The sequence below is a fragment of the Bombus terrestris genome, chromosome 7 (assembly GCF_910591885.1).
Source record: "Bombus terrestris chromosome 7, iyBomTerr1.2, whole genome shotgun sequence".
NCBI lineage: Eukaryota > Metazoa > Arthropoda > Insecta > Hymenoptera > Apidae > Bombus > Bombus terrestris.
The window spans coordinates 12,587,160-12,606,244 of NC_063275.1; the positions used below are offsets into that span (position 1 = coordinate 12,587,160).

Consider the following 19,085-nt stretch of genomic DNA (forward strand, 5'->3'; position numbering starts at 1 on the left):
AGATTATTTTTAATAAACAGATTGTGGGTGTTTGTGTATTTATAAAAAGTTGGGAGCTTAGTATCATTGTATTTATGATAATGTTTAGTGAGTAAAATAAATCTGTGCTTAGGTTCTATTTCTTTAAATGTGCTCATAAAAATTTCAATTTAACCTACTACTTAATATAAGTCTTTATAACTGTACTATCTTAAATAGTACTATAGTAAGTATATACTTAGTAGCTACTATTAATAAAACTGCTATAATAATAAATAAATCTAAATTTAAACTTTCTTAATATCACGGTTATTAGGCATACAAAAATTGTATTAGTAAATTGTCTCTTTAATCTTCTTTCTTGAATAAAAATACATTTCATGCAGTATTTCATGATAAGCAGGTGATAAGATTCATCAGTATTACACAGTTAGTTCCCAGAACACTCTATTAGGTTTTGAAAGATATGGAAGATATTGATGCCTTCAGAATTTCTTCCATTGCAAAATAGCTCTGTTGTCTAATTACTATTTCTAGATTCTGACTCTGGTATTTGATATCCTTTACCTTACAATATATTAGTATACATTATGTACATTAGTACTTATGAGATTATAAGACATAAATCATAAATATATATCATATCTTATATGATTAGGTATTACGATTGTTTTGATATTTGCTTTTATCTTCAGCCTTACTGTAAAAAGACATATGTTTCGTATTCCTTGATATGTTTCCGCTTCAGTAATCTAAAAATTTCTCCATAAGCGCAAGAAAATGAGCCTGATCTAAGCATTCTAACCGATGGTTATAGTCTCACACTAGATCATTTCGTGTGTCGAAATCAATATTGACGATAAAATACTTGGACAATTATTGATCTGCAATACCATAAAGTAGAAGAAAGAAGTAGATTTCGTAAGTTCTGAATTAATGGAAATCTGTCTAAAGGATTACAAAATCATGAAACGTTAGGAAGAACTAATTTCATCGCTGAAATCGATTCGGTAAAAAGAATGTATGTATTATTTATGATAAATTTATGATTTACACTTGAATTATTACTTTTTGTATAATTGCAAATGGAATCGATAGAAAAGATTATCAATATTGATGAAAATTAGAATTAAAATTCGGAAATATGGTTTGGAATATGATTTGGAAATACAATTGGTCTTCCTGTATAACATTGACTTATCGGTAGGATAGTCGACAAAATATTCATAGAAACGTTTGCTAACGTTTATTGTCGTCGGGTGTGAATTAATGGAGTTATCTTATGTAATGTGTTATAGGTATCAATGGAACATGACGCATGCATTTAAAAAGCAATTACATGAATGTGGTTAAGTAACGCTGACTGGTATAAATTTTTACAATTTTAAGAATCCGAACATTTCTATTTTAATTACATGCACATTTTTTATTATAAATATAACTATAAATATAATTGTTATATTTACATGCATACAAAAGGTTTTCTAAAATGGTAATTATATTAAAAATACAAACTAGGAAGGCGACAATATAGGTTTTTATTTTAATATTTTGCTAGACGTGAGTACATAAATGCTGCGACAAATAAAGCGCTCACAATATTACAATAACCATTCACGAACGGTTTCAGTAGTTAACAGGTTTCACGTGGTCTCAAAAGAGTCCATTATCGGTATGTTATAAAGTACGCACGTATTCAACCTTTTGACACCAATCGTCATTTATCATCTATATAAATAAACAAATTTTACTTAATCTCTAATGTTGACGTACCTTACATACAAAATTACGCAGTCTATGCAGACAAATAAGAATGTATGAAATTCTATATCAAAAGATATAGAATTTTAATCAGAAACTAAAAGAAAGTAGCAGCGTATCTTGACCACTTGCATGTAGCAATGTGATGCTATACTTTGTAAATCCTAAAAATATAAAACGAAAAAGTATCCAGAGAAAAATTAAGAAAATAAGAAATCTTTGCCAGAGTAAGCTTTTTCTCTGGGTACCTCTCTTTTTTCAACAGTTTATGCACTTTCACATTCACGATTTTGAGTTTAAGGATCTCATTGGTTAAAAAGTTATACCTTTTTAAAGTTTGATATTTTTGGCGTATTGTATGGCTTATTTTAATCTGATAACCATTTAAACGGCAAATTTTATCATTTACTTGAACGTATACCATGCTTAAAGTAACGGAATACCGCTTTATTATCAATATATGAATTGTTTTGTCAAATAAAATTTTTCATAAGTGGTCTTAGGCAGCTTGCAAAATATGTACTCTAAACAATACTACTCGTAAATACTTTTCAATCTCCATGAATAAATACTTTTCAATATTTAGTTCCGTTCGTAGTATCAACAAAGTACTTATCAGATAAGTACATAAGTTTCGACTAAAAAGTTGGGTTCTTAGAGGCGAAATTCACATCTTCGTTAAAAGTCAAAAGAGAGTAGAAATGTTTTATTTACTTGTCTACGCCAATGTGATGCGAGTCGACCATATATTAAAGTTAGGCATACGTGATATCGCAATGTTTACCTCCTGTGTCGGGAATGGAGAGGGAAAGAGAGGTTCGGTTGTCGAGTTAAGCTGTATCGTCAAGCAGTCACCATCGTCATTCGAGCATGTTAGGTCTCGTGGTTTTGCTGCCGCCGTATATTCTGTTTTAAAGTTTTGTTTCTAAACCAACGCGTTCTATCTAAAAAAATTCGATCTTTAACAAAGTGAACAAAGTAAAATAATAAAAAGATTTATTAAAAATACGTACAGATAAAAAATTGTCGATTATTTCAAGAGAGCTATTCCGCGGGAAACCAGAACGATCCTCCTGCTAAAAATAACGTCCCTTTCGTTCGCGTAACTCTTTTGTCTTCGCTGCACATTGTCAACATATGCATACATAAGTACATATTTACTTGCACAATTTTTCAAGCATTGCGAGATACACTGCACGATCGTAACTAACGAGTGTGTGCACAAAGTGAATGGGAACGCGGAATGGGAATCATCCAGGAGGCAGTTAAATCTCGAAATGGTATGAAATACGGTGTACGACACTACTTTGTTGACTGACCGCTGAGTGGTGTCAGTTATTGGAGCAGTGTAAAATGAGCGACATACATGTGAACCAGTAACATGAACATATTTACCAAATCGGTTCACTCTACAAAACAAAAAGTAGGGTAGATTATTCGAAAAATGTCGATAAATGGATTCAATAACTTTGGCTTATCAATACTTTATATGTAAAAATATGTAAAGAAGTGACGAAATCTTAGTCTATTTCTCATGAAAAAAAGTCTATCTTACATAATAATAAAGAAACATCTTGTATAACCAGAATTCTATTCGACAAAGGTACTTTTAAGAAATAATGTGGATAACAATGGTTAGTTAAACAAGACAATGTAATATAACTAGCAAGTGGAATCACGACTTAGAGCCACGTGCACACGTGACTGCAAACACTTCCGATGACTCAGTGAGCCTGTAAGAACTCTAATAATTTGTGTTCGAGCAGTTCGTTTGCCGTAGTATTGTTTGAAGAAGATTTTTCAGTTCTATTCTCTATAGCAATTAAGGTTACGAGAGAAAATCTTTAACTTTGGTTATTCAATCTGAACACTAATTCCACGCTTCAGATCGTTAGATTGGTCACGCGATCTGTACGGAATCAGTTAACCTGTATTGGCTGGATCGATTTCAGTGAAATGAAGTATTATTTCGAAACGCTACTGTGATTTTGTCTGTGTTCTTAAAGTCCTGGTATTAATACGTTTGTGGAGGTTTAGTGAAACTGTGTGAGACAAATTAATGGATTTTCTACGATTGCTTTTGTGATTGATCTCCTTATATTTTAGTTGGTTCCGAAGTTAATTATTTTATACTTGAAAGGTTTTATCAAAAGTAATTTTGATTATGGGGTGTGAAGATAATCTTTTTTTTTGTATAAAAAGTGTTAGTGTTAGAAATATATATATAGTGAAAAATTATTCTGACGTATCGCAATATTTATATTATGTAAAAGGAAACCAAAGAAGAAGTTTATGTTCTGATTCAAATGCGATCTTTTATTGTCGTTAAAAAGTGACAGATGCGGACAGTTTTGCTTCGAGATTTACAAGGAAGACTTGTTAGCATCGTTACCATTGTTAACACGCGAAGATTCGTCGATGTGTAAAAGTGTGGCGTAACGAAGTCGAAGATACATTACTGCAGTTAATTTTAACAATAGAAGGATAACAATGCCATAGGAGCGGAACTAAAAGAGTCAACGAAATATTCATGGACATCGTCGGATAAGATTCCAATTTACCTTGCATTATTATTTGTTATTGCTATTTCATATTTTATTCTATTTTAATTTTTATTTTAAAAGTTCTTTTTATTCCAATTGCAATTTTTAAAGTTATACGTACAGAATCTTTATCAACTTTCCTAAATTGACTAAAGAATAATATTTACTTAAAATATTTAAGAAAAATATTTAATTACTAAAGAAATCTTTTTATATTATATTTTTTATATTATATCATATTATATATAACTCGAACCTAACCCTAATCGAACGAAATTCATAGTTCAAGATAAAAACTTCGTTGAAAGTGAAGTAAAATTAAAAATACGAAAACATATTTATATATAGAAAAAGTACAAGTTTATAAGAAGAAGTTAACAAGATAGAAAATAAATTTTACAATTCTGACAACTGTAACCAACGATGACCGACGTAACTATCCTATCGTCCGTGGAGAAGGAAAGAAATTCTCGGCGTCACGTCGGGTGGTGTCAATTAGGCGCGTATTCGCACGCGAAGACCGGAAGAAAGCGTTTATTGGTCACATAATATATATATTCAAAATATTGCAAGGCAAGCGTTTCCACTCGAAGCACCTAAAAAATACCATTCCCTAGTATTTCCAGTTTATAACGAATCATCGTCTTACGTCACAGCTTTACAAAATGAAGAAGAACATAGAGCCCATAAAGCCTAGAACAGACTCGAAAGAAACAACCAACGAAGACAATCAAGATACGCGTCCAAGAGACTTGGCAGAAAGTCAAATATCAGACACCGAGTCCAAACCGGAAATGTCTGACCAAGAACCAACAGTAGCGGGACCACGGAGCGGAAGTAGCTTTTTAAAGCGCGACAAGGTGAGTGACATCCCTCCAAAACAATTGCCGATCGATTCAAAAAATTCTTCCACGAAAACTTCTTTAAAGTTCCTCAAAATAAGCTCCAACGAAGAAACTCATGAAAATAAATGGAAAAAATTTTGGGTTCATCATCGAGATAAGTTTCGACACAAGTCCGAGGAAGATTTCGCAACGAGGAATCGAACTTTTGAAGAAATGACTGCGGAAGTGGATGCGGTATTCCGAAAGGCGATTCGAAGCATGCGATTCGATCGATCCGATAGCGATCGTCGATTTTTTAACATTGACGAGAGTTCTCCAGAGAAAAATGCTGGCCAAGATGATAACAAAAACACTGAAAGCATTTCAGAGTTACCGCAAGCCGTCGAAGCGCCACCTCGAAGATTAAGATTGAGTACCAATCGTATAAAAGACCGTAAGTTCATGGATGTTTCGGCAGGTGAGCAAGGTACCTTTAAAAAAAAATTCGAGAAAAATGATCCTACTCTCATAATTTCTGGCGCCAACGAAGAAAAACAGAAAGAAAATACATTTAAAGTTAATGATGAAATATCTGATATTAATTTCCTCATAGGAATCAATGACGAAGAGAAAGATGTTCGATTGGAGAATAAGATTAGATCGGATCGTTCGACTAGAAGGTGGAGTTCGTTGGAAAATTTAGCGAGAAAGGCGGAAAATGTTGGAGAAGACTCTTCTACAAATAGGATAGAGGGTTTGTCGATCGAAAGACCAGTTCGAAGCAAAGAGAAGAGAACGATCGGATCTTTGAGATCTTCGTTGGAGAGGAAGATGGGCTCTGTAGAGAGGATCTTGGAGGATCAGATAGAGAAAATATGGGAAGAGAAGGTGGAGAAGCATCCGTGGCTGCTGCCTATAGAAAGTTGGATCGTTGAACGTTGTAGACCCTCTGGAACGTATAACGACAAGAAAAATAATGGTTTGAAGATGGAGGAGGGGAGGTTGAGCGAGAAAGAGCAGAGTTTTGATTTCAAATTTACCGCGCCTGAAAAGAAGGACGAGGTGGGAAGAATAGAAATTAAATTGGAACATTTAAAGAGACCGGAGAGATCGGGATTCGAGACTGCAAATTTGATTTCGAGGTTGAGGAAGTCTTCTGAACAGTCGAAGGTAGAGGAGCAAGAGGTTTTGGACGCGAAGGACGTGAAGCATCATGATCTGTTCGATAAACTCAAGGGCAATGTTAGAGAGAAAATGGAAGATATTCATAGGGTAGACTGGAGTATTTTTTTTTTTTTTTAATTAATTTTACTGGAGAAATTTGTTTATATATATAGTTGACTATTAACAGTTGGGAAAAGATGATACAGGATATTGATGAACATTTTATTTTTCTAGGGAACCAGTAGTTATGATTATAATTTAAATTGTAGAATACTATGAAAGATTAGTTTTCTTTTTATAGAAGTTGTTAAGAATTGAAATCAGATGATAGAGGATATTCAGAGAATCTGTTGTTTTGTAGATTCCTGATGCAGTTCACAATCAGAACATACACGGTTTGTCTTTGAAAAAAAACTTAATTGCGGTAACAAATCCAAGTTCTATTTTTAATTATGTTATCTAACATCTCGTAATACACTAAATGTACATAGGATGAAGTCAAAACTGAATTCATGTTGAGAGATAACATTTATCGATGCTAGTGAATGATTCACATTTGTCGACTTGATGACAGAGGTAAAAGTAATGCTGCAGTTACATATAAAATCACTCAATCTGAGCCTCTATCTCTTTTTCATATCTTCTGTTTAAATTACCGTGGTAAGCTCTGTATAGACTTCTCGAAACAATTTGTTCACTATTTTCAGAAACAAATATTGAAGTTGAACATATAGAACCGTAGATAAACCTTGACTGGTTCCCTATATATAATATACATATATACATAGAATCGTGCCCATCGAACAAACAGTTGAAAGACTAATATCGGAGCTGATATTTTGTTCAACATTTTTTCCAATACACATGTTCTAACCAGAATCTTCTAAAATTATTATTTTCCACAGTGAAACGATATTTTTCTTTTCCCTATTTTGTTTCCTTTTATTTTACTTTATTCTTATTATATTTTCCTCCATCAGATAGAAAATTCAATTTCGCATGGCGTATTTTTATGTCTGCAGTATTTCCAAAGGACCAATCGATTGGCGGACGTAAATAGACGGTTAAAGTCACAGATATGGAGCTCCGTGGTAACGATTGTTCTTGTGGAGGCGAAGAATTTATTACCGATGGATATAGACGGTCTTTCGGATCCTTATGTCAAATTTCGGTATGAGTACCCTTATTATTTCCACCTTTGTCCTCAATATTGTCATTGTATTGAAATTATTTTATTTGTATTGTTGATACTATCCCTGTACTTCGCTTCCTTCAGTGTGAAATACTTGTAAGATTAAGAAGTATCGATGTCAACGAAATAAGTTATATGAAGTATCTAATTTATATTTCAGTTGTACTTCTTGTCACTGGTTGTTTAAATTATACAGTATAATGCGATATAAAATGTAATCATTATAAAAGCCTTGCTATCTTAAAAGGAAGATAAATATATCGCTTAGAAAAGCCATACCGATCAACTCTATCAATTGAAAAATAGAAGGATTTGATAATATAGTATCCGTGTTAGAAATATTACTCCTTTAAATGTGTGTCACAATTTAAATTATTCACATGATCCTATGATAAACAATCCTATAGAAACAAATCATTTATTTTTTGAGAATTCAGAATTTGAATACTAATCATAACAAACTGGAAAATTTAGAAAACATGAGATTCGTTAGTCTGATTTCTGAGAAAACCAAATAATATTAAAATTAGCAAATTACTAAATACATTAATTTGATTACCCATCAAGTGTTATTCTTACTTATTGGTAAAATATATCCAAATTAATATTTAATGGTAATTATAATCATTTTCTTCTGCATATTTCAGTCTCGGAACGGAAAAGTACAAGTCAAAAGTAGTGCACAAGACCCTGAATCCCGTTTGGTTGGAGCAGTTCGATCTCCACCTTTACGAAGATCCTTATTTAGGCCAAGAATTGGAGGTCACGGTGTGGGATCGGGATAAAAGCCATCAGGATGACCTAATGGGAAAAACGGTAATCGATCTGACGACGCTTGAACGTGAGACGACCCATCGACTCTGGCGGGATCTCGAGGACGGCTCTGGCAGCATATTTTTACTGTTAACTATTAGTGGTACCACCGCTAGCGAAACGATCAGCGATTTAGCCGCACACGAAGAAACACCTCGTGAACGTGAGCAATTATACCAAAGATATGCTTTGGTGAACTCGTTGCAGAGGGTACGAGACGTTGGTCATTTAACAGTAAAGGTACCTATCTTTAAAAAATGGAGAAGAAGGAGAAAACTTAAGTTTAAAAATAGTAGGAAAATGTTTAATTAGAAAATTCAAAAATAGGAGAAGAATATAGCTTTTTAGGACTAATTAAAAAAGGTTTAACTTTTTTCTCAAGCTCATCATTATAATCTTATTAAATATAATTGTCAACTGCACAGAAATTTACAATATGTATCTAAAATTTTTGAAAGTATAAATTTAGGATTCGTATCTCTTATATCTCTCGTTTATTGCTTTCGATTTGTAGAATTCATAAAATGTATATTTATGATTCGTTCGTTATATAGGTATTCAGAGCACAAGGTCTCGCGGCAGCCGACTTGGGTGGCAAGAGCGACCCTTTCTGCGTCTTGGAATTGGTAAACGCAAGATTGCAAACCCAGACGGAATATAAAACGCTGGCTCCAAGTTGGCAGAAAATATTCACTTTGTAAGCTATCGTGACCATGTAACGAGTTTCAGAAGAGAATATAAAAAATATAACCTTTTTTATTTGTTTCTCATAGTAACGTGAAAGACATCAATTCGGTGTTAGAGGTGACAGTGTACGACGAGGACAGGGACCATAAAGTAGAGTTTCTCGGCAAAGTCGCCATACCTCTTCTAAGGATAAGGAACGGTGAGAAACGATGGTACGCGTTAAAGGATAAAAAACTGAGGGGTCGTGCCAAAGGAAATTCTGCGCAAATTCTTTTGGAGCTGAACGTGGTGTGGAACGTTGTCAGAGCATGTGTTCGAACGTTGAATCCCAAGGAGAAGAAGTACATGGAACCAGAGATAAAGTTCAAAAGACAAGTGTTTTTACGTAACGTTCTCAGGCTGAAGGCAATCATCGTTATCGTGATTGATATTGGAAAATACGTGCAGTACGTGTACTACTTTGATTCTACTTTCAATCTGTTTTAGAAATAGTCATGATATTTATTACGTAAATCACATCGTATGTTTATTTCATGAATTAAATACTGTTTGTCATTCGTCAAAACGAGGATTAATAATTATTACGTTTCCTAGAATGCTATATTATTCATTTATTCATTAATTTTTTACATTAACGTAGAGAGATATTTTATATATTAATCTACGTATATGTTACGTTTTAATCCTATTCGAAGATATTATGAAATTATTCAATGAATAATGGTGAAAATTTTTTCTGTGTTTTATTGTATCCTTAGGAGCTGTTGGGAATGGGAAAATAAAATGAGAAGCATCATCGCACTGGTCATCTTTATTTTAGGCTGTTACTACTTTGAACCTTACATGTTTCCTGGAATAGCACTCCTTATTCTGTTAAAGTATTATCTGGTATGTGAACAAACTAATCAGATCCTTTTACATTTTACCTTGTTAAAGCATTTTTCTAAATCACTTATCACCATCTTTATGAATTATTGACACTCGTACACTTACCTTATGTATTTGCTAATTCGTTAAACTTGATTGCTAGCCTTAAGTACCTGCAAAAATCTAACATTCTGCTGAATACTACTAAAACTTTTATTTAGTAATATTATCTGCAATATTTAATGCTGTAGATTAGAAAATGTCCCATTGAACGAGGTAATCTTATACATTGACTAAATTTCCTATTCTTGTTACTGCTACTTAGTAGAAATTACTATCTTCCTTCTTGAGCTAAATGAAATTAAAGTTAAAAAGCTGTGTGACTAGCATGGATATACAGTTTGGTTGTCCTATGTTTTAAATCTTTACATTTTTAAATACTTTTATAAAATTAGATATAGTAGTATTCTAGTATTTAGTACAGAATTGTTCAACAATGATATTTCAAGGTTTATGCCTGTAAATTTTCAAAATTTTCCATAGAAATGGCTTACATAGTTTAGAGCAATTTTTACCATATTTCTTCCATTTAGTATGTAATATATTGATCACTATTGTTATATCTTCTCAATGCTGGAGCTTGCTTATAAATAATAGACGCCAATAACCAATCAACCTTAAACACATGTAAGATAACACGTATGTAAATCATCTGCTTGACGACCTTTACCTGCATTGCTGCATGTCCACGTCCTTTGCTACCTGCCAGCTTTATGGAGATGGAAGCGGATTCAATCAATGGATTTCCGGACAGGTTGCAGTAATAACCGGTACGCCCCTATCGCATCAATCGAGTTCCCACTTCCACGACGAGGGTGATGAAGGTCCTGCCACTCCTGGGGACGACGATGACGACGATGACGATAAGGACAAAGTAAATATTTTCAGCAATTGTTATTTAAATTGTTATCGATATTTAATTTTGTAAAAGTTTATATATTCATTGAAAATTAAAAAAAATTACATTTTTAATAGAATTTCATATGATTGTTTTATTTATTCTACAGCCAAAAGGTATTAGGAAAAGAAATTTGTATAATTTTATATAAATTTGAGTCATATGTTTCTGTAAAAAATTGAAAAGCTGGATTACCGTTTGTTTTTAATACTGCTGCATAATAGCAAATTATTGCTCTTATAATGTTACAAGTCATTATCAATTGAAATTACATTTCCTGTTTTGTAATATACTAGTTAAACAACTGTCATTTGTTTAATGATTCATGGTACTCATCTGGAATAATAAAAGTTTATAATAGATTCCTAGTTGCCAGTAGCTAAAGGTTCCTTTCAATGAATATTACATTTGGACGTATATCACGAACGCGATAGGCAAGTATTTTGGTCTGGCGCTTTCCTCGATTCAACCTTCGACCTATTCAAACAACGAATTGATGTGTGCCGATATTGGTCAAATCGACTTCATCGAGTTAAAGATTGACCTTGATTATACGTCCTAACATACAGAAAACATTCTATTATTATTACTAATTACTATTAGTATTACTGTTATTTCAAATAAAATTTTTAATAAAAAATTAAGACCAAAATTTGATTTCTTCAGCATATTTACTTATTTTTAGTAAATCTTCTTTTATCAGATTTTCTCTAAAATGGATTATTCTGGTTCTTCCTTTCAGGAAGAGAAAAAAAGTCTAAAGGAACGCTTGCAAGCAATTCAGGAGGTGACCCAGACTGTTCAGAACTCGATCGGTTACATAGCCAGTCTCTGTGAAAGAGTGAAGAATCTCTTCAATTTCACTGTTCCTTATTTGAGTTACTTAGCCATGATTTTGGCGATCCTTGGTGTTGCTGTCCTGTATTTCATCCCACTAAGATACCTTATTTTAGTATGGGGCGTCAATAAATTCTCCAGGAAAATTGTCCGGCCTCACTCGGTTCCAAACAACGAGCTTCTAGACCTCATAACTAGAGTGCCCGATGACGAGGAGCTCCTTAATTACAGGTCTGTTTAGAATTACTCTATAACTTTTTAAAATAAACATCTTTTATTGAAGCTATAATGAATAAAACTTTTTTGATGAATAGCAATGTAGCATATATCTAAATTAACCAACAGAATTTATGTATATCTTTATTCCTTAAAAATATAGTAAAAACAAATAATAAAAAATAGTAAAAATATATTGTTTAACAAATAATATCAATTATTGCAAAGTTGTAATTCAATTTTTAGTACTTAATTTTTAGTAATTTAGACATTATGAATGAATGCACTATATTACAACAATTTTGTAAAGGTAAGAGATAATCCAGAATTTTCCGAAGATTTCTATCTTTATTATTTATAAATAATAATCAAATTTAAACATAAACATTTATTATATTTGTATTATGCTACTGTACTATATTATGCTATAACTATTTGAAACTAATTTGAAAGTATGTAACAAATAAAAATAATACATCTTTTTCAGAGAGTTGAAACCATTACCAACTGCCGATTGCGAGAAGAGCAGTGCATCGGGTAGTCCAGGTGCGTCGAATTTAACGCGGAGGGAACAGAGGAAAAGGCATAAGGCCGCGTAGCAGCATGCCCCGCGGCCGGAAGTCGCGGGTCTACGATCACCGAGCATCCTGAGGACGATCCTGCTGCGCCGTAAGATGCGCCAGCGAAAGGGATCAGCGGAAAATCCGGATGTGATCGACATAGACTGAGAAACGTTTTGTTTCCACTCATAGTTGTCTAGCTAGGGGGGATTTTCATCATTCTAGTTTCCAGTCTTACCTGGTCACGTTAAGAACACCTCGCGTGGTATATCTTCGAAGTCTGAACTGTTTTATTCTCAGTGAGGGTAGTTTTACATCATATTATGAAGAGAAATAGGAAATAGATAAGATATAGTTAGAGGATGAAAAAGATCAACCACCAGATGGTCGAGTTCACTGCAATAAGAAAGAGAAAAGAAGATTGTAATCACAATATTCAGAAGGACTTCCGCATTTTTATAGCATAAGATATTCAAAGTTGCAACTATATTCGGTAATTAAATACGTATATACGTAATATAAAGTCGCTAGATATCTAGATAAATCTCCGGGACATACCACGCAAAATTGTTATTAGATACTGTTTCGATTCGATAGTTGGAACGATTAGTAGTTGTATCAAACGACTCGACTATAATGGTGTTGGTGAGTCTGTGTGTATGATCATCGACAAGGAAGTCAAAATGAAAGATGCAATTTCCCGATAATGCTCTCATGAAATTAACGACAGTAAAATATTGAATTTTATTCTGAATATATAATATCTATTTCCTTGAAAATTAAAAAATTCCATAAATTCGAATGAAACGAGTTTAGTAAACGTAACGTTAAGAAAGAAACAAATTGCGATAAATTGTCGTTTGACTTTCCTGTGTGAAAAAAAACGAAGGAAAACAAACGAATAGACAAACGTTTTTGAAAGTATATATATATATCTGGTTTCAACGGAAGAACCACGTTTCAAATGTATCAAAACTCAACGAAGAATGTGCGTTCGATAGCGGTATATTAGTTAACAATATCGACGGAGAAGAGATACCATAGTCATTTAAAGAAGAAAAACGAGAAAAATACGCGAGAGTAATTCCCACTAACGGGCTATCCTCGTCGATCCGTTTCGTCCATCGGTGTCGTAGATATAGCTGCTACAGAATCGTTACCAGTGACAGAGAGAGATATTAACAAGTTTAAAAGAAAAAAAGAGGAAAAAATATAAAAAAAAAGAAAGGAAAAAAAAAAGACAAATATAGTTGTTCTACGGCGGTCTTATTTAACCGACAAAATTCGCTCGACGAGTTGTTTCTTCCATTTCAAGAACGACGGATAGAATCAGTTATTCGACATTCACACATCTAAACTTTATTCTATATATTATATTATTGTAAAAAAAGAAAGTAATAACAGTTCGATCGATATATATAGTCTGTTCTTATTCGAGTCTTCGCGCTACCTCGTGCTGTAATTATCGCGTTATAGTCTCACGATTGTAATTTTACTATTCAACGATCGTTGAGGAGCTATTCGTCGTTCGTGAAATCAGTTTATTATTTAGTCTTTTACCGTTAAGACCTCTCGAAGTGTCCTAATGTTATTTTCTTTAAATAGTATTTAATATTATCGAATTCTTCGTTCCAACGCACACTGTCACGCGTTCATTCGCCTCCTCGAGCATGAATACAATATAATTAACATATGCTATAACGAGCATCTTTGCGTGTGGAAAATTGTAAAAAGTGACAGAGTTTCTCTTTACGGTTGAATGATAGAATTTTATTACAATTGTTCACGTTATAACCAGGAACATATCGCAGTTTAAATAAAAGGAAAATATTCAATTTCTAATAGAATCGTGCTGGGTAATGGCATTATGCGATTTCTTTGTACAAATCATGGTAATTAACGAAGAAACCGTGGAAAATATTAGTCGTGCGTGAAGATGTTCGGAAGAAACCGGAAAAAAGCATAGAAAGGGGCAGAAAGTTTCTCCGACCAGTTGTATTACTATTTTTATAACAATAATAGTTATCGCTGTCCTCGTGACAATAGTTTGTAGCTCTTGCGATTAAATAACGTTCCTGCCGGACCTCGTAACTTTCTTCATTGTGAATATTACGCTGCGTTCTTTTTATACTGGTTTTTCTCTCATTGTGTAATCATCATCATAATATTGTCTCTGTAAAAAGGAAAAACCACTTTACTTCCGTTATGTATGTTCCATTTCCGGATAGTTACGAGCTCGCGTTGTCGCAAAAGCAATAATAGCCGAATAAAGATATTAATATTACAATTTTAAAAGTTGTACATCAAGTATTATATGAAAAATATCGTAAAATTATGCGATGACTAGCATGCGACTAGTAAAAGATTCATAAAATAATTATAAACGAAATTTTGTATTTTCGAGTACGTTTTAAGGAATTTATTATAGAGTAAAATTTGGCTAATTAGCGTTTTGTCAAATGAATATGGGTAAATCCGCCATGGCAAACATGCTTGAGGAGGGAGGCAAAACGCGTTGAATTAATTATTCCTAACCGCGATTTTACGGTTCGTGCCAGCCGATGAGAAAGCTGAAAGGGGAAGGAGAGATATCGCTGATCCATTTTTTCGCTTTTCTAACTCGGAACATCGCGGCATCGCCAATTTTTTTCCAAGTCTTTCGCTATCGCTTTTCTCGCTGTTTCTTGTATTTGCATGATCGTGAGGTTCATGATGTCAGTAAAACCACAAGTGTTGTAAAAGAAAATTGTATCTTTCGAGTACATTTTCACTCATATTTGACCCTTTGAAGCGTTATAAATATTTTTTATATTTCATTCGAAATTTTTATCTCCTTTTTAATACATTTATATAATATTTTTATATATTCAATTATACATATTTTATTTTTTGTATATTTATAAGGATACAGAGATACAATTATATTGTTGAATTTATAAATCTGCAATTCTAACTTAACTGTATAAAACAAATTTATTATGGCTGCTTAGTACAGTCTTTTAAAATGCAGTTTGTGTTAAGATGAAAATTTCAGATGATCGAAAAAGAAGTTACTAACAGACTGAAATTATTTTAAACAACTAATTCATGTAAACACACAGAATATTTTTTAACATTTAAAATTATGAACCTACATAATTTTAATATCCTGTACGCATATTTACATATTTATATTCGAAATATTGAAAGAAATTATAAAAATTACTAGAAGTAGAGTTAGTTCTTAGATTATTAAAATTAAATAGTAGATACTAAAATTATCCTAGCTAAATCGTCGTTAAATAACATGATCGGTCAACTGTGAAATTGACGAATCGTAATTGAAATCATGACTGAAAGTTCCGTTAGCGTAATTCTATCCCCATCTTCCGTATTTTATCTTGGTAGGAAATTAAAGAAATCGGACTATAACCGGAAGTAGTTCGCGCTTCAAAGGGTTCAAATGTAAGTAATATCGGCCATAAGTATTAAGACAACTCTTGATACTTAGTACAAATTAGATGCATTTCACTGTTTTTATTTTTGTTACAAATGTGTTATTTCATTCGCGTTACCTATGTTTTATAAAGTAAAAAAACTAAGTGAAATAAAATTTATTTGAATTATTTAATAAAATCTTATGGATCGGCAAAGAAGGTATACTATTTATCGTTTACTGTCACGCGTTCCTACATTCTTTTGTTTATATATGTGACACTTTCGGCCAATACGCGTGCTTAACTTTACGATCGTGTTGGGTCTGCTAACAACCAATCAGGCTAGTGTTTCTTCCACAGGACTTTCTTTGAATTCAGCAGTATAACTAAGTGTCTTAAATATGTACATACCTATGGTCAGCGGTGCATAGTAACGTTTATCGCCGATTTTGAGCCTGAGTCGAGGGACAAAACGTATAATACAGAACACACTGAACACTTACACGTGAACGTGAGATGCATACGAAAAACGAGGGAAAATTAGGCGATTCTTTCTATCATGTAGAATCTAATCAACGAACTTTCTTCGTAAGTGAAAAACTTGTGATATTGCAAATCAATTTCATTGTGTTTAGGTCGAGAGATGTAGAGCGTGTGATTTAAAATTTCGTGACTATAGCTAAACAGAAACTTTTCTTTTTTATAGATCTTAGTTTAGCTTCGTTTTATTATAAGGCGGACAATCAGAAGTATGAGTCGATTATTGAATTTGTTGGTGTTGATTTTCGGGATTTTAAATCACATAGCTGATAAGTTGTTTTCTATAGTCATTCCATACGACATTCCTTGTATTGAAATTGTGTGGGTACGTGGATTCACTGTTCCATTTATGTTTTCCATGAAATTGTGAGAATATATTCTCTTGGTAAATTTTGCTAAAATGCTTTGTATTCAGATAAAAGATAAATTTAAGTAACAGATAAACAATGATGTGGATAACAATTCATTGTATTCTTTTCAAAAGATTATAATGAATAGTGTGCTCATGCAATTTCATTTTTCAGTCATTTGGTAACATTTAATCACATTGAAGCGTCGGTTAAATATTAGCACTCATAACAACAGTAAATATAATTACCAACGATAATCGTTGTGACCATAAGCAATAAAATACTCAAAACAGTAAAGGTTCGGAACAATTAATGTTAGTGACTATTAGCAACGCTTATGTAACACATTAACGCTAAACAGATCACTAACCTTGGTAATGAATAATCACTTGTAATGGAAACGATTATTGAAGAATCTACTTATTGTTAATTATTTCTGGTAATTATTATTATTATTATTATTAATTATTTCTGACAATTCGAAAACTATAAATTTTCCAATACTGGACTACATATATTTGTATTGTTTTCATAGTCATATTTATTCGTTCAATCATTAAGTTCCATAACTTAAAATTAATTTACAATTACAACATGCGATTTAAATCATTCAAAAGCTAGACAACTACAAATAAATAATAATTAAATTACAGTTTTTGAAGATAGTGTGAGTATCGATCGACGCTTCAAGAGAAACTATTCCCGTTCTACACCGTGGTTTTTCTACTCTTCCAATTTTGTACTTCCAACAAGGTGTATAAGATATTTCAAAAACATTGCTTTCTCAATTTTAAAAGAGACATTTTCCTCCGTATAAGCATCTCACCGACAGAGAAGGAAAATAGTTTTCTACGTCTGCTCTTGTAATTTGAGCCGTTTCTTTCGGAACACGGTTGTTCAAGCGCAAACAGGGAAACGTAAAAAGATACGAGCGGTCATACATTCACGCGTATATTCATTATTATCTCGTGCACGCACTTTCAAGTTTGCATGCTCCAGTTTCTTCGTGTTATATGAATCTTCATTAAAGTGTCTTAGCCGTTAAGAGGAAAGCAAGGCCGAAATACGGAGAGAGAGAGAGAGAGAGAGAGAGAGTGAGAGCGAGAGAGAGAGAAAGAAAGAGAACATGAGAAATAGTGAAAAAAAGAATATGTAGAAAGGACGAATTTGATTTCCACGAAATCACACTAGGGCGCGTATATTTTTCCCGAATTCTGTCCTCTGGATGAGTGTTTTCTATTTCTAAAACTCCATTTTATTTATTATTGGTCATTGAAAATGTTCGTAGTGCTCTTATTATAAATAGAGTATAGATTTTTATGCATTTATGAAAAATTTGGAAATGCAACAGGATTATATAAAATGTCCAAAGTATAGTATCCTCTACAATATTTAATAGATAAAACAATTTCTTATTCAAATTGCAATTTCTTAATTATATTCGTAAAAATGTGAATTTGCATGAATATACGTAGTCTGATTATGTATTTCATTCAAATAATAAAACGAATAAATATTATTCGTATAAATATTATCCTTAGTTGGATACTAAAGTGAATTAAAGAGAAATATCGAGAATTCGTTAATGAACTAAATCTTTCTTAACTTTCGCTACGAATTTTCGAATTCTTCAAATATAAATTATACAAATATAAATATAAATTATAAATTACAAGTTTCTACATGTTTCAATTCAATTCGAATTTGTTTGCTTTCATCGTAGCTGAACGATAAAGTGATAGTGATCCAGATGGCAGATCGATCGACAATGCTCCGCACAGGTCTGTTCGATAGGACGAACGAACATTAAATTTAAGATAATTAGATAGAGTTTAAAACACAATTTGTGATTCGATCAGTGGATTAATCGAGTAATCGAAATTGAAGTCACGTGTGAAGCAAAGAAGGTTCGCACCAAGTCCAGATCGGTTGATCTCGATCGTACAAAAATAAATTAGAAAAACAGACAAAAAAGAGTGAAAACTGGAAGAGACGAGGATAAAGACAAAGCGATAAAATGTATAGGTATAACCATTAATATATTATTGTATTAAATTATATATATACACACATGCATATACATATATGACTGTTATTTAGATCGAATTCTGGAACTTGGTCGGCATTCTCAGTGTTCCCGACAAAAATGTACTTACGACAAAAGGTGATAAGATTCATTATTATATTCATAAAATTAAAAATAAAGAAAGCTTTTAATATCCAATACCATTTTCATTCAATTTCCAGGAAGATATCTACTGAAAAGTACAATTTTCAATTTCTCAAGAATACAATTTTTATATTCAACACTGAAATTTTTATCCTTTACAAAATAAGAGCAAAAAAAGAAAGAGGAAAAGCATGACAATATCAGATAA

General features: G+C 32.5%; 1 protein-coding gene across 8 annotated transcripts in view; it reads left to right on the top strand.

Annotated features, from left to right (window-relative positions):
* The window catches only part of LOC100647382 (multiple C2 and transmembrane domain-containing protein), a 43,639-nt gene extending 24,708 nt beyond the window's left edge, over positions 1-18,931 (top strand). For 2 of the 8 annotated variants that reach the window (XM_048407800.1, XM_012310202.2), the window contains 8 exons: positions 7,294-7,442; positions 8,111-8,516; positions 8,831-8,973; positions 9,050-9,409; positions 9,722-9,851; positions 10,600-10,764; positions 11,531-11,856; positions 12,329-18,931. In XM_048407800.1, the coding sequence (XP_048263757.1) occupies positions 7,294-7,442; positions 8,111-8,516; positions 8,831-8,973; positions 9,050-9,409; positions 9,722-9,851; positions 10,600-10,764; positions 11,531-11,856; positions 12,329-12,440 (1,791 nt within the window). In that variant the 3' untranslated portion in view covers positions 12,441-18,931. Of the gene's footprint in view, positions 1-3,130; positions 6,380-7,293; positions 7,443-8,110; positions 8,517-8,830; positions 8,974-9,049; positions 9,410-9,721; positions 9,852-10,599; positions 10,765-11,530; positions 11,857-12,328 lie in introns of those variants that run through there. The other 6 variants (XR_007224851.1, XR_007224852.1, XM_048407796.1 and 3 more) reach the window with 6 other exon arrangements.
* Positions 18,932-19,085: the final 154 nt, after the last annotated feature.